Consider the following 14,837-nt stretch of genomic DNA (forward strand, 5'->3'; position numbering starts at 1 on the left):
CCCCCCCCCTTTTTTTTACCCCCCTCAGATCTAGTTTGCCACTGCATCTGATCACATCGTTTGAAGAGCTCTGAGCCAACTTCAGATAAGATTTGTATTTTTTCTTAAAAGCTTTTGGATCTAGAGTTATTGGATTGTGACACTTGTTGGTGTGTGTTGTGTGTTTGGGTCTTCGGTTCCGATTAAATCTTTAGTGTTTTAAAACAATTTAGGTTTAAAGTTAGATTCTAGGGCCTACCCCACTCACTAATTCTCGGATTTGACTACTTACTTTTCTTCATAACATTATTGCTTGGCCTTTTGCTAAAGTTTGATATATTGGTGTTTTTTCACTAGTTTTGTGACCTCTTTGACATGTCTGACAAAGTTAAATCAGGTTTCAAGAGATGTCAGTGCGGACAGAAGATGTCTGTCACAGACCACCATAACTCCTGTGTCTACTGTCTTGGCCCTCTCCATCTTCAGGAGGACTGCTCCATTTGTCACTCCTTTAGTGGAAGGGTCATGATAGGCGCAGGAAGCTCATGGACAGGGTCTTCTGAAGCCTGCCTTTCAAGAGGCTTTAGATAAGTCAGACCAGACCTCTAAATCTTCGAAGTAGTCGAAGACTTCGGAGCCTACGTCATCGGCTCCAAGTTCTTCTTTTAAAGTACGTTCACCGGTTCCACAGACTTCGGGGCCGAGTATCGAACTAGTGTCTGTCACCGAGCCTCGAGTCTTGGAACCGGTGACAGAACTGCCACGTCCGGCTCTTTTGAGGTCGGCACCGTCTTCGATTTCTTCGACGTGGTCTTCCAGGTCCCTCTCCGACACCGACGTAGACAGTGTCGTGCAGAAGCTGATGGAGAACACGGCCCTGTCCAAACTCATTGCAGTCTCCTCTCAGTTGGTGTCGAGACTCGAAGGCCTTCCCTTGTCTCCGTCTGATCCTCCTCCGAGACCTGTTCAGTCCTCGGAGCCGGGAGACGCTGATTTGTTGATTGTAGAGCCCTTGGTGCCGGAACCGTCCCTTTCTCGGTCGGCACAGTTTACCTCGACTCCGTCGGAACCTATCCCTGACTTGCGGAGCAGACTATCTATTCTTGGTTCCGGGACCGAGAGCCGTACCGATACTTTGGTGCCGACTCTCCCTCTCGGTGCCTTGGCACGGATCACCTCTGTTCCGTCCTTGGGATCGGTGCCCTTGGCTTCGGCGTTGGAGATTCCTCCACGTTCTTCGGAACCGGGAGATTCCTCGGCTCGGGGTCCGGGGGCCTTTGATCTTATGAGGAAGGTATTGTCTTCTCAGGCAACTTCCTCAGCAGAAACAGCGTCCCCCTCCCATAAAGGCCCGTTATCCTCTTCTGCACCTACGGCTACTCAAAAGCGTTGAGCACCTGTGTCTCAGCCGCTCCCAGAGGGAGCCCCCTCTTCCTCGGAAGCTTCATCGGATGCCCCCCCCCCCCAAGGAAGTCCCGAGGAAAAGATTGTGTAAGAGGAGGCACTTGGATTCTCGACAAGAGTCCTTACCATCGGACACTGACTTGGATGAGTCAGAAGGGTCCCCGAAATTACCCTCAGAGGATGTCTCTTTTTCTGACATCCTGGAAATCCTAAAGCAGAGAGGTGATTGGCAAGCCCTACCCCCTTCTGAGGATGAGTCAGTCTTGCTGAAGGCATTCGGTGCTTGCCCTTCTTCCTCCTGGGTCACTCCACCCTTCGATGAGTTGATGGACTTGATTGCTCGAAGGGCGTGGGAGGCACCTGACACAGTGGAGCCAGTCCCCAGAAAACCTAATAAATATATTACGGCCCCTCAGGACGAGGCATACCTCACAAAGGGAGTTCCAGTGGACGCTAAGGTGGTGGCAGCTGCCACTAAAAAGGAGATGTCTTGAACTTCCTCATCTGTCCATCCGCCTAACAGATTCTAGGACTATGGACAGGTATGGGAAGCGCATTTTTAGTTCAGCGACTTTTTCCATGCGATCGCTGAACTATTTGACTCATTTTACACGTTTACAGAGGGATCTAGTCAAAGAGTTGGGAGATGCCCTCCAGGGTACTACAGATGCTGCTGTCGCGGAAAAGGTTACAGCACAGCTCAATACCCTTACATCAATTGTGAACTCGTCCATGAGGCTCATCTCGTATGCAGCCGAAGGGTGGAGTAGGGCTGCTGCTTCAGCGATTGCTCTCCCTAGACAATCCTGGATGCGCTTATGCTCCTTTGCGGAAGCCTTCAAGTCTTCCTTCACTACCGCCCCATTTGATGGTGCCACTCTTTGGCCCCAAAGTAAAGGAGACCCTTACCCGGTGTGAGCAAGAGGGAAAGACTATGTCTGCTGCCTGAGTCAGTTTTTCCACCCCATCCAGACCGTACCCCAAAGGGCAACGAGGTGGAAAAATGTGGTTTCATAAACCCCAAGGTTCTTTCCCAAGCACACAGGGTGATGCCCCCTCCAGAGGCGGGGGGGGGGCAGAAGTGGAAGAAGTCAACCTGGCGGCATAGCGGGTCCGCAAAACCAAGGTGACAGGGATACAATCCCTGGGAAGCCTTTCCAGCGCTCCTGAACGGAGGCTCGACTGTCCTGCTCTGGAGGCAGTCGGGGGTCGCTTAGCTTTATACCCTCAGGCCTGGCAAAGAATTACCTCAGACAGATGGGTAGAAAGCATTATTACCAGAGTTTACAAAATCCCAGTTCTATTTCCCCCGTTACCGCAGAAAAGATTCCCAGATGTACCGCCCCATCTGCGAGAACCTGCAGCTATAGAAATTTCAAAGCTGCTAGAAAGAGTCATCCAACCAGTCCAGGCGGACCAAAGAGGATTTGGAACTTACTCGAGGTTCTTTTTAGTTCCAAAAAAGACAGGGGACTGGAGGCCAATTCTGGACCTAAGCAACCTCAATACCTTCGTCAAGAAAGAAAAGTTCCGGATGGTCACGCTTCAATCGATCCTTCCATTCTTACAGAAGGACGACTGGATGTGCTCGATAGATCTCAAGGACGCTTACTACCACATGAAAATGGCCAGAGCGTCCAGGGATCACTTGCGCTTCAGGCTGGGAGCCAGTCACTATCAGTTTCGGGCCCTGCCCTTTGGTCTAACCTCAGCCCCCAGGGTTTTCACCAAATGCATGGCAGTGGTAGCGTCTCACTTGAGATGCCTAGGATTCCAGCTGTTTCCATATCTGGACGACTGGCTCCTTACTGCCACCACCGAGCGTCGACTGATACAGGCCAGGGATTACACTCTCGAACTTTGTGTTCAACTCGGAATTTCCATAAATTTCGAAAAATCTACGTTACAGCCATCACAGCATATCTCATTCATAGGAGCGGATTTGGATACCCGTTGCTTGATTCCAAGACTTCCCCCAGAAAGGATAGCCTCTCTACAAAACCACATATCTCTACTCCTGTTGTCCAAGAAATCCCCGGCCAAACTGGTTCTAAAAGTTTTGGGACTCATGTCGGCTTCCCTCATTGCAATACCCGTGGGAAGACTGCACATGAGAATTCTTCAATGGCTGCTGTTCCCACAATGGTAGTTCCAGCAGCTACCGCTGACACACGAAATTCACATCGCAAACATCTGCAAGACACACTTATCTTGGTGGCTACAGAATTGCAATCTCACCGGCGGCCGGCCATTTGTGCTACCCACTCAAACAGCTACAGTGACCACGGACGCTTCCCTGATAGGGTGGGGGGCATCTTTCAGGGACAGACGGTCCAAGGCGAATGGAACAATCTAGAGTACAACCTGCACATCAATGTTCTGGAGATGAGGGCAGTGTTCCTAGCGTTGCAACACTTTTCTCCCTTTCTACCTCTTGGGACCATTGCAGTTCAGACGGACAACATGTCCGTAGTCTGGTACATAAACAAGCAAGGGGGAACCAAATCTTACCAGTTATGCAGAGAGGCCATGAGAATCTGGCAATGGGCAGAGTCCACGGGTCGCTTTCTGATAGCAACGCACATCCCGGGGTTATCCAACGTCATAGCGGACAGGTTGAGCAGAGCCATCCTGTTACCTCACGAGTGGTCCCTCAAACAGACAATAGCGGACAGAATATTCCGCAAGTGTGGCCAGCTTTGCTGCGATCTGTTTGCGTCTCCAATGAACGCCCAATGCAGAAACTACTTTGCCCTTTTACCCCCGCCAGGGGAAGTCCCCAGGGACGCTCTGATTCACGATGGGCCCCCGGGTCTCCTGTACGCCTTCCCCCCCTATACCTCTGATACCTTGATTTCTGCAGAAAGCCAAGAATCTGGAAAGGACTGTAATCCTCATTGCCCCATTCTGGCCTCGTCAAGTTTGGTTTCCCTTTCTTCAAGCGCACCAAATACGGGAGCACTGGATCCTGGACCCGGAGCCAGATCTACTGACCCATTCGTCAGGGGCTCCCCACCCGTCGCTCCTGTCCCCTCAGACTAGCAGCTGGGCTGCTCCGCTTCCCTTCTTAGCCAGGTATGATGATCTTTCTCCTGCGGTTCAGAACATTCTAGTAGCCTCTCATAAAGCTTCCACTACAAAAATTTACACTAGTAAGTGGAAGCGCTTTGTATACTGGGCAACTGCACAGCATTTGGATCCCTTAATAGCCCCTCTAAACAAGGTGTTAGAGTTTCTATCCATGCTATTTCACCAAGGAGCTTCTCCTGCCACCTTGAGAGTTCAATTGGCTGCTATTTCAAACTTCCATGTAGGAGAGAATGGAGCGCCTATTATGACTCATAGGCTTTGTAAGGCTTTTCTAAAAGGGTCCTTTCATATTAGGCCACCAGTCAGGATCCCTACAGCTCCGTGTAATCTAAACCTTTTATCCCAGCTAATGCTACCACCTTTTGAACCAGCCTCTTCCTGTTCATTAAAGTTCGTCATGGAAAACTCTCTTTCTAGTAGCTATCACTTCAGCCAGACGAGTGTCAGAACTTCAAGCTCTTTCCATTAAGCACCCATATTTGATTTTTCACCCGGATAGGGTATCCTTACGCACCAACCCGTCCTTTCTTCCCAAGGTTTGTTCAGTCGACAACATTAATCAGTCCATCGAACTCCCCACATTTTTCAAAAACCATTCCAACAAGCTGGACTATATTTTACACGAGTTAGATCTTCATAGACAACTCAGATTCTATCTAGATAGAACAAAGGATCACAGAAAAGCAGACCAACTCTTTATAGCCTTTGCGGACAACAGAAAGGGCATGGCAGTGACCAAGCGTACTCTCTCCAAATGGCTATCTGATTGTATTACTTTTGTTTATGCTGCTACTGAGCAGAGTTTGCCCACCAAACCGAAAGGACATTCTACTAGATCAGTCTCTACATCTCTGGCTCATGCGGCCCGCCTACCTTTGGATACTATTTGTGCGGCCGCCACTTGGTCTAAACCACTTACGTTCATCACTCATTACAAAGTGGATAGGATTTCCAGGGACAGGGCAACCTTTGGCTCCACTGTGCTCAGGAACATTCTTCCGTGAGTGTCTCAGGGTCATGGAGCTAGGGACGCTACCCATGTGTAAGAACAAACGGCGAGATTGAACACTCTCACATATAGAAGTTATGTCCTTACCATAACGTTCCATGTGGAGTGTTCATCTCGCCTTTGTTCTTACATTCCCACCCTCCCACCCTCAGGTCAGGAAGAACGTCCAATTTAGAGGTCTGGTTTGGCTCTCCCGCTACTGATTTCTCTCTGCTGTTGCTGCTGTTTTCAGCTACGCCCTGGTATGTATGTATGTTTACATTCCTGTTATGGGATCTGGTATTGTTTTGCAAACTAGATCTGAGGTAAGGGCAGAGGGAATTGTGGGAGATAGGTTGGTCTCGAGCTTCTTCTCGATGCAGAGCTTTGCTAAGCGGCCGACTCGGAGCTGAGGATCGGCTCCGAACCCCATGTATAAGAACAAAGGCGAGATGAACACTCCACATGGAACGTTATGGTAAGGACATAACTTCTATTTCTATACACTCTGTTAATGACCACCAAGGCTTTTATAAGCCTAGCTGTGTAATTTAACTAATTGTGTCCCTATGTGTCATTTATGTTTGCTAGGAGGAAGTATGTTAGGAGCTTTCTAGAGATTGTGAGGGAGTTATTAGTTTGGGCTTTGCTGTCTGCCTGTATCAGACGTATGGAAATTCACCTGGTGTTTGCCCCTCAAATATCCCACCCATTCGTCCGGTATTTATTTAGATAAGGTTTGGGATGGATGCTGCTGCACATGAATGGGCAACGTTTGAAACATTTATTTATAGTATGTTAACTGGGAAGGTCCACTGGGCTGTGCAGAGCCCATTTTCAGTGAAGATCTGTGGAGAATATTCTTATTGTAATGAGGAGCTAATCAAAGAAGAATCAAATATAATAGAATATATACATTCGTAGTATAGCATAATTTAACAGCGTTAAAGTTGAAGTCGTGTCTTGTCAGATATTTAGATGGAGTGGTTCTGATGCTGTTCCTTTTGCAAATGTTCAAAAGGCTGATCAGAGCTGAATCTGAAGATTACTTTTTGTACCAGGCATAGATTGCCTTTTCAGTTGTAAGAAACTGGTGTCGAGAATAAGGATTTAAGGCAATTTGTGTAGGACAATGTGTTTATCTCCTGTATTCTCCTGGTAAGGAACCTTTGTAAATGGTACTCTGCTTGTCTGTCTGGTTGGGTACATGCCGATGGGAGCATTATACTCAGTGGGTCTGATAGTGACAAAATAAAGTGGGGCTGACTTTGGTGGACCTGGATGCCATGCCCTTATTTACAGGTTGGGCAACACAGAATCATTTTCTTACCACCTTGGCTACATGTTGATCATAAGGTCCAATTACTGTGTATATATGCTCCAAAGCTTAATTTCCAGGCAGTTTCCCGAAAGGCACTAACTTTTTTCTTGGCATTAAGTTTTAGTCCTTGACTTTGGTGCCAGTCATTTTTGTGTTTGATGGACGCTCTTGTAAGATGTTTGTTTCTATGAAGGCTAGCAATTTGCAGTCATCTGCAAGTTTGGTCATTCAAAGACCCCCGACATTAGCCTTTACCACTGAGTAGTAGATTCCAAGTAGGTGCGATCTCAGCACGGAACCTTGAGGTACTATGGTTGTGGACCAGCCTCTTATCGGAGGTCGTGTCACCAATCTTTACTTCCTGGGTCCTGTCCATGAGACAGCTGGCAATCCAAGTTGTGTAGGGGTTTATGCCCAATTCTGTGAGTTTATTTGTACATGAGTAGGCTACTGACTGCCTTGGCCAGGTCCAGATAGGTGTTGTGCAGTTTTCCCCTTACACATTTCTTTGTTGACCTTCTCAAAAAGCCTGCCAGGTTTAGTAGGGATGATCTTCCTTTAACAAAGCCAAAATCCAAAATAGGTTTGTCCTGTGTCTGAAGGTTGCCCATGTCATTCATTTCCATGATAATAGATCCATGATAGTCAGAATAGGTAGGTTAGTTGATGGCACACCCTTGTGATGTAGTTTGTACCACATGAATGAACTGCAACAGTTAGTGTGTTTATGGACCATGTTTCCAGCTGTTTAGCAGCCATCCTGGGATGTTGTCAGGGCCCACTGAGGCTGTGTTTTTGGCCTTGGCGAGCATCGCCAGGACCTGCTTCCTGTTAGTTTGGGGGGTTAAGCTAGTAGGCATTTCATGGAGGAAGGTGTTATGCTAGTAGGCATTTCATGGAGGAAGGTGGGGGTGGAGACTGAAATTGTCAGCCAGTAAATTTGCTATGTTTGCTTAGTGAAGGTTGGCACCACATACCACTTCGGCACACTGTGTGCTGCCTTTGAGGCTTGGATTTAAGTATAAAAGCCTTGTGATGGTTGTCTTTAGCCTATGAGGCTCTTGACCTCATAATTAGCCTTGCTGGACTTGGTCCTCTTACTTTAGTTTAGAGTGTTTTTCCTGATTTTTAGCGTTGACTTTTTTCCCTTTTTTATATGCTCTGTTAAAGTTAGGATTCCACCAGTACGATTTATTTTTAGTTTGTTTTGGGTTACTTCTAGTAGGTACAGCAGCCTCTATACAGTGATTTACATGGCTGTACAGGGTCTCTGTTAACCACCATTCCACACATGTGAACTTGGGGCTGAGCTGGGCATTGAATTCTGATGTCTCATAATAGGTGTTGAGTTTGGAATATTTCCTAACTATGACCAGGTTTGCTGGGGTTAGTTTTGTGGTCTGACCTAGTCTGTGACACTGGGGGGGGGGGTGTAGCATGCTGACATATTGGCTAGTACTAGGTCCAGTATGTTTGAACCTGTGGCGAGTGTACACACTATCTGGTCAAAGGTACTTGTGTTGAAGTCCAGGAATCCTTGCCTGTGAGTATGAGGTAGTGTACGGTTCTCAGCCTATAGATAGGTAGCTGAAGTCTCAAGTGTAAGGTATTTGTTTTAACAGTGAGTATTTTCAGGTTCTAGGTATGAGTTATGTGGTTGAAGGACATAGATGGTGACCTATAGCTTGCTAGGATATGGTATGGGACTTCATCTATGGTGATTTGCATGTAGATAAATTACAGGTACTGTTTTGTTTAACCAACATACTTATATTTGTTGTTCGTATATCTTTAAACTCCTCCACTTTTCGTCCATCTATGCATCTGATCATCTAAATGTATTGAAGGTACTGAAGCTTTACACTGTTGGAGTACTTTCTGTGGATTTAAACCATGTCTGTAATGTCACAGATGTCTATATTCTTCCAGAATTAGAAGAACTTGTAGAGTGTGGAGTTTTATTTATGCTCCTAGCAATGAACAGTAAAACCTTTTAAGTTTCTTTGGGTTTTGTTCACTACGTCTGTAGGGTTGTCGATGTGGCATTGCCTAAAAAAAAGGTCTAAGGGGGTTGATAAACATTTAGCCAGTATTCAGAAAGCCTAGGAGATGCAGTTACAGACCATCCTTTGCAAAGCTTTGACAGATTGAATTCATCTGGAAAGACACTGGAAACTAAGCCAATGGTAGTAAAATAGTAAAAAATGGCTTTAAATCATTTTTGAAGACTGAGACTGTGCAAGACGGTACTGTACATGGTAGTAGTGGTTTGATGTCCTTCAAGAATAAAACTGCAGTCATAACATATGGGTTGTCCTGCCTCAGGCAGCCCTCTGTCGGCTGGATTCCAAAGTCTGGGTCCGACGTCGGCTGATGTCGCATTTCTCTCCGACGTCAGAGCGGCAGGAAGTATATAAGCATCAGCCGACGCCATCTTCAGTCTTTCTTGCCGCGCGGTGCCCGAAGCAGAAGCAGTTCGCAAGTGCCGGTCGGTCAGCTCCTGTATTCTTCGATCCGAAGTCAACAAAAAAGCTAAGTACCCCGTTGGGGACCTTTTCTTGTCTCAGCCGATGTCAGAAATTACTGAAAAAGTGAATAATTGTTTGTTTTGTGGTAAACAAATACCTCATAAGGATTTCCACTCTTACTGCCTTCCCTGCCTTGGCCCAGACCACAACGTCTCGGCCTGCGCCGCCTGTGCTCGCTTCAACAAGCGCGCACTCAGGCGCCGGTCGGAGTTCGCTGAAGACTTTTTCGGCGAAAAATTCGATTACAAGATGCCGTCGGAATTACCGACATCGCAGACTCCTAAAAAACGTAAAGACCGGGACCGCCATCCTCGGCCCGCGTCTTCCACCGACACCACGCCAAAACCTACCGCGAGTGCCCCGGTTCCCTCTGAGGCGGTTATTTCACCGCTCCGAACCGAAGACACCGCATTACCGATTCCTCCGATACCGGAGACCACACCGCCAGTTATTGATTTTCCTCCGGATACTGAAACCGAGGAAATGCCCGAGACCATTGCTGTGGATAATGTCACTCCTGCACGTGGAGCTGCTAGGCCTCCCATGTCCATGTCTATCAAGGCCTACACACGTGCTAAGGCAGCCAGCAAGACCAAGCACCTTATTGCTAAAGCCTTACCTCAGCCTACTCCTGAAACACAAAACATGACTATGGCAGCAGACTTAATCTCCATGATCAGAGGTTCCCAGGCCCATCCTGAGAGAGGATCCCAGCCTCCTCCTGATAAGAGGCCCAGGGTTGAGCCCACTGACCCTCTCCCTTCAGATGAAGATTCTGAGGCCTCTGGCCACTCCGATAGCCAGGAAGAGCCTTTCCAGACCTACGAGGACTCTGATGCAGAGGACTCCATCCCCTCGGCCTCCCCTCCTGAGGATATTTCTTTTGGGGAAGTTCTGCATTCCATGAGGGAACATTTTAAGTGGCAAGGCCAGGAATTTTCTGATTCCAGAAAGCGCCTTCGTACCTTCCTTAAAAAGCCCCAGCACAGGCCCTTAGCTATACCTCCTGTGCTTGATGTTTTGGATGATTTATACTCTGATTCCAGTGTTACCCCTGATACTCTCCCTCCTGCTCCTGCCAAGCAGGACAGATACTATAGAGTTCCTGAAACACATTCTCATTTCTTTAGGGCCCATGCTGTTGATTTAGAAACTATTTCACAGGGGCCGAAAGGGGTTTCAGCTACCACCGCCAAAAATCCTTTGCCTTCCAACAGGGAAGCTAGGTCATTAGACAGATGGGGGAAGAAGGTTTACACCTCCACTACTTTATCTATGAGAGCTCTCAATTGTCTCTTTCATATGTTTCAATATCAGGATTTCCTGTTAGATGATTTACAGAAAACTTTGGCCTCTCCTGATCCTTTAGATGGGAAGTCTTTGCAGGAGGCTGTGCACAACTCTCAGCAGGTTAGCAATCACTTCCTTCAGTGAGGATATGATGCATTGGAAGCTTCATGTAGGGCAGCTATGACAGGGCGGTCATTCGTAGACATGCATGGTTAAAAGAACAACCTCTACCAGATCATGTTAAGGCAAAACTCCTTGATGCACCCTTGGAAAAGAACAAGCTTGTTGGTACTAATGCTCAAGATGTATTAAAGACCATTGAGGAAAAAGCCAAGTCAGTTCAGACAGTCAAAGATTTCCTCCAGGTTCAGCCACCCAGATTCAGCAGGAATTGGCCTTCAAAAAACTGGTCCTTTCCTAATCCTGAAAGATTTCAAAGGGGCAAAGGCGTGGCGAGGAAGAGGACAATACAGAGGTTCCTACAGGGGACGACAATGGCAACCAGCAAACCAAAAGTGACACAGGGGCTTCTCCTGCCCCACAGGGACAATCCCAATGACTTTCCTCTACTTCCGCTACCAAAGAGCAAACAGAAGCTCCTTGGCGGAAAATTATCTCTGTTTTCAGACAATTGGCACAGATTGACAAAGGACAAATGGATTTTGGACATTATAGACCAAGGCTACAGGTTCCACTTTCATACCTTACCAAGGAAACAAGGCATGCCAAACCTACCGCAAAACCAGAGGGCAGAGGCTTTCAAGCAAATTTCTCTGCTTGCTCAGATCAATGCAATAGAAAAAGTTCCACAACAAGAACAAGGCCAGGGGTTTTACTCAAGACTGCTCCTTGTTCCAAGAAAAGAAACACAATGGAGACCAATACTGGATTTGTCCGCATTAAACACCTTTCTCATAGTACCAAAGTTCAAAATGCTGACCTTACAGCAGCTCCTTCCCATGCTGGGCAAGGGGTCTTGGCTGATTACTCTGGACCTCAAGGAGGCATACCTGCATGTCCCTATAAGACACAGCTGCAGAAGATACCTCAGATTTCTTGCAGGGCCAGAGCATTATCAATTCTCAGCATTGCCATTTGGCTTATCTACTGCGCCCAGAGTGTTTACAAAATGCCTGGCTTCAGTAATTGCTCATTGCAGGCTCCAGGGGATCCAAATCTACCCGTACCTGGACGACTGCCTCATACAAGCAGACGACAAACTGATTTTGACAAAAAACTTGGATTATGTCATTCAATTGCTACAAGCTCTGGGATACAGTCAACTTCCAAAAGTCAAGACTGCAGCCATCCCAGCAAATTACTTTCTTAGGAGCCAATCTAGACCAACCTCTCAAATGGCTTACCTGACAGAAGACAAGCAAAAGAAGTTAACTCATTATTTCAAAGGTTTGGCAAAGCTCACCCAGAAGACTGCAAGGAGATTCCTACAGGCCCTGGGTTACATGGCATCATGCATTCTCCTGGTTTCACTAGCAAGACTACACATGAGAAAGCTTCAATGGTACCTAAAAAGTTTATGGTCTCAGCACAGCAACAACCTAGAGACAACCATACCTCTCATTCCATGCCTACAAAAGGAATTTCTATGGTGGGCCTCTGTAAGCCAGGCAAACACAGGTATGTCATTCAAAAAACCAGAAATAACACAAGCCATGACCACAGACGCCTCAGACCTTGGATGGGGGGCGCACATGGAGGGCAGATGTGTTCAAGGACAATGGTCTCCAAAGGAAACACATCTGCATATCAACCAAAAGGAAATGCTGGCAGTCATGCATGCCATCGAGGCCTTTCAACAACAACTTCAGCAAGGCCACCTGCTAATACGGGCAGACAACACCACTGTCATGTGGTACATAAACAAGCAGGGGGGCACCCATTCTTACCCCCTTTGCAGACTAACAATGAATCTTTAGGAAAAATCTCTGAGCTTAAACATACAGTTGCAATCCCAGTTTGTTCTAGGCAAAGACAATGTGCTGGCGGACAGCCTAAACAGGAATTTCCTAGACCCCCACGAATGGAGGTTACATCCAGAAATCTTCATAAGGCTCACCTCGACATGGGGCAGGCCAGAAGTAGACCTATTTGCCTCCCACCTCAATCATCAACTACAAAAGTTCTGTTCAAGGACATATCATCCACAAGCATGGAAAACAGATGCTCTCTCATTCAACTGGAACTTCCTAAAGATTTATGCATTCCCACCTCTGCCACTGACCACAGTACTACTAAAGATCAAAGCAGAGAAACCAAAAAGAATCCTAATAGCTCCAGACTGGCCAAGACAACACTGGTATCCACTACTACGGAGCATATGTCGCAACAAAAAATGGGCCCTTCCACAATGGCCCCATCTTTTGACTCAAAACAACTTCAAGACAGTACATCCCAACATTCAGACGCTCCAGCTAACAGCTTGGGAGATTCCATGAATAACCTCAATCTCTCTCTCTCCAAGGAAGTTCAGCGGATATTAACAGAAGCCCGCAGACCATCCACCAGAAAGGTTTATTCAGCAAAATGGAAGAGATTCAGCATTTGGAATACCAGCAAGGGCCATGATGCATCATTATTGAACATCCCACTCATTCTGGAATACTTGGCAGATATGCTACAGAATGGACTCTCATATTCCTCTATAAAAATACATGCTTCAGCTATTTCAGCTAGATACAACACTGATCCACCTGTGTTCTCACATCCTCTGTTAAGGCAATTTCTTAGAGGAATCAAGAATATCAAGCCACCAAGAAAGGCCCCAGTACCAACTTGGGACCTCAATTTTGTCCTAGAAAAACTGACTCTACCCCCCTTTGAGCCAGCAGCTAATGTGGACTTACAATTCCTCTCATGGAAGACAGCTTTCCTGTTGGCAATTACCTCAGCAAGAAGGGTTTCTGAATTGCAGGCCCTAATGGCAATACCACCTTTCATTACCTTTCATAGAGACAGGGTCTCCTTACGAACCAACCCTAGTTTTCTGCCAAAAGTGGTATCTAGGGTTTCTTTAAATCAAGCAATTCACCTGCCTACTTTCTTTCCCAATCCTGAGAACAAAGGGGAAAGACTGTTGAATACCTTGGACATTCACAGACAACTTCGCTACTACCTGGACAGAACCAAGGCCAATAGGAAGTCTGATAAGCTTTTTGTAGCTTACGCCCCTGGAGTACAAGGAAAAGCAATTTCCAAACAGACTATCTCAAAATGGATTGGACATTGCATCAGATTATGTTATTCCTTCCATGGAAAGAGTGTACCAGCCAATATCAGACCACACTCTACCAGAGCTACAGCCACCTCTACAGCATTCTTAAGAGGGGTGCCTACAAAAGACATTCTAGAAGCTGCTACATGGAGCTCCGTGCATACATTCTCCAAACACTACAACCTTCCTTTATTTTCCAGATCCAGAGCAGGCTTTGCTTCGGCAGTCCTGCAGGGATTGATAGCTACACCATCCTTTTCTTAGTGCTTTCCACCTCCCCCAGCTAAGCTACGGTATTCAACCCATATGTTATGACTGCAGTTGCATTCTTGAAGGACATAGTACAGTTTTGTACCTACCATAAATGTAGATGTCCAATAGATATGCAACTGCAGTCGGGTTTTCCCTCCCTCCTTCCCCTCTATTCCTTGGGTCCACTCCTCTCCCTGTTATCCTAGCTGGGGATATCTGTTATGGTGTATCTGTTTATTGCTTATTTGTCTGGAAACCTGTTTTTTGTCTTCCAAATTGATTACAGCCTTCCTTGGAGGGCACCTGGCATCTGGGGCAAGAAACACTGAAGAAGATGGCGTCGGCTGATGCTTATATACTCCTGCCGCTCTGACGTCGGAGAGAAATGCGACATCAGCCGACGTCGGACCCAGACTTTGGAATCCGGCCGACCGAAGTCTGCCTGAGGCAGGACAACCCATATGTTATGACTGCAGTTGCATATCTATCGGACATCTACATTTATGGTAGGTACAAAACTGTTCTTTTCATCTTCAACAAATAGGTGTTGTATAGGGCTAATGTGTATACTTTAGTTATGTATTGTTTCCCTGAAGTGCTAATTCAGTTGTATTAACCGTTTTGTCTCTAAAAGCATTTTCTTATCCCTTTTACAGTGGGAAAACTAAAGCATCCTTTCATTAAAATTGAAGACATGAGTAGGTAAGTGGAGATGCTGACCCTTCATTGTACTTTTTTTAGTTTGTAATGTTT

At 46.6% G+C, this 14,837-nt stretch overlaps 1 protein-coding gene across 6 annotated transcripts in view; it reads left to right on the forward strand.

The window, feature by feature from the left end:
- The window catches only part of DBF4B (DBF4 zinc finger B), a 235,744-nt gene that overhangs the window by 208,295 nt on the left and 12,612 nt on the right, over nt 1–14,837 (forward strand). For all 6 annotated transcript variants that reach the window (XM_044055101.1, XM_044055098.1, XM_044055096.1 and 3 more), the window contains one exon: nt 14,741–14,786. In XM_044055101.1, the coding sequence (XP_043911036.1) occupies nt 14,741–14,786 (46 nt within the window). The remainder of the gene's footprint in view (nt 1–14,740; nt 14,787–14,837) is intronic.

This window comes from Protopterus annectens, chromosome 13.part0 (genome assembly GCF_019279795.1).
Source record: "Protopterus annectens isolate FY-2018-M chromosome 13.part0, PAN1.0, whole genome shotgun sequence".
In the NCBI taxonomy this organism is placed as follows: Eukaryota; Metazoa; Chordata; order Ceratodontiformes; family Protopteridae; genus Protopterus; species Protopterus annectens.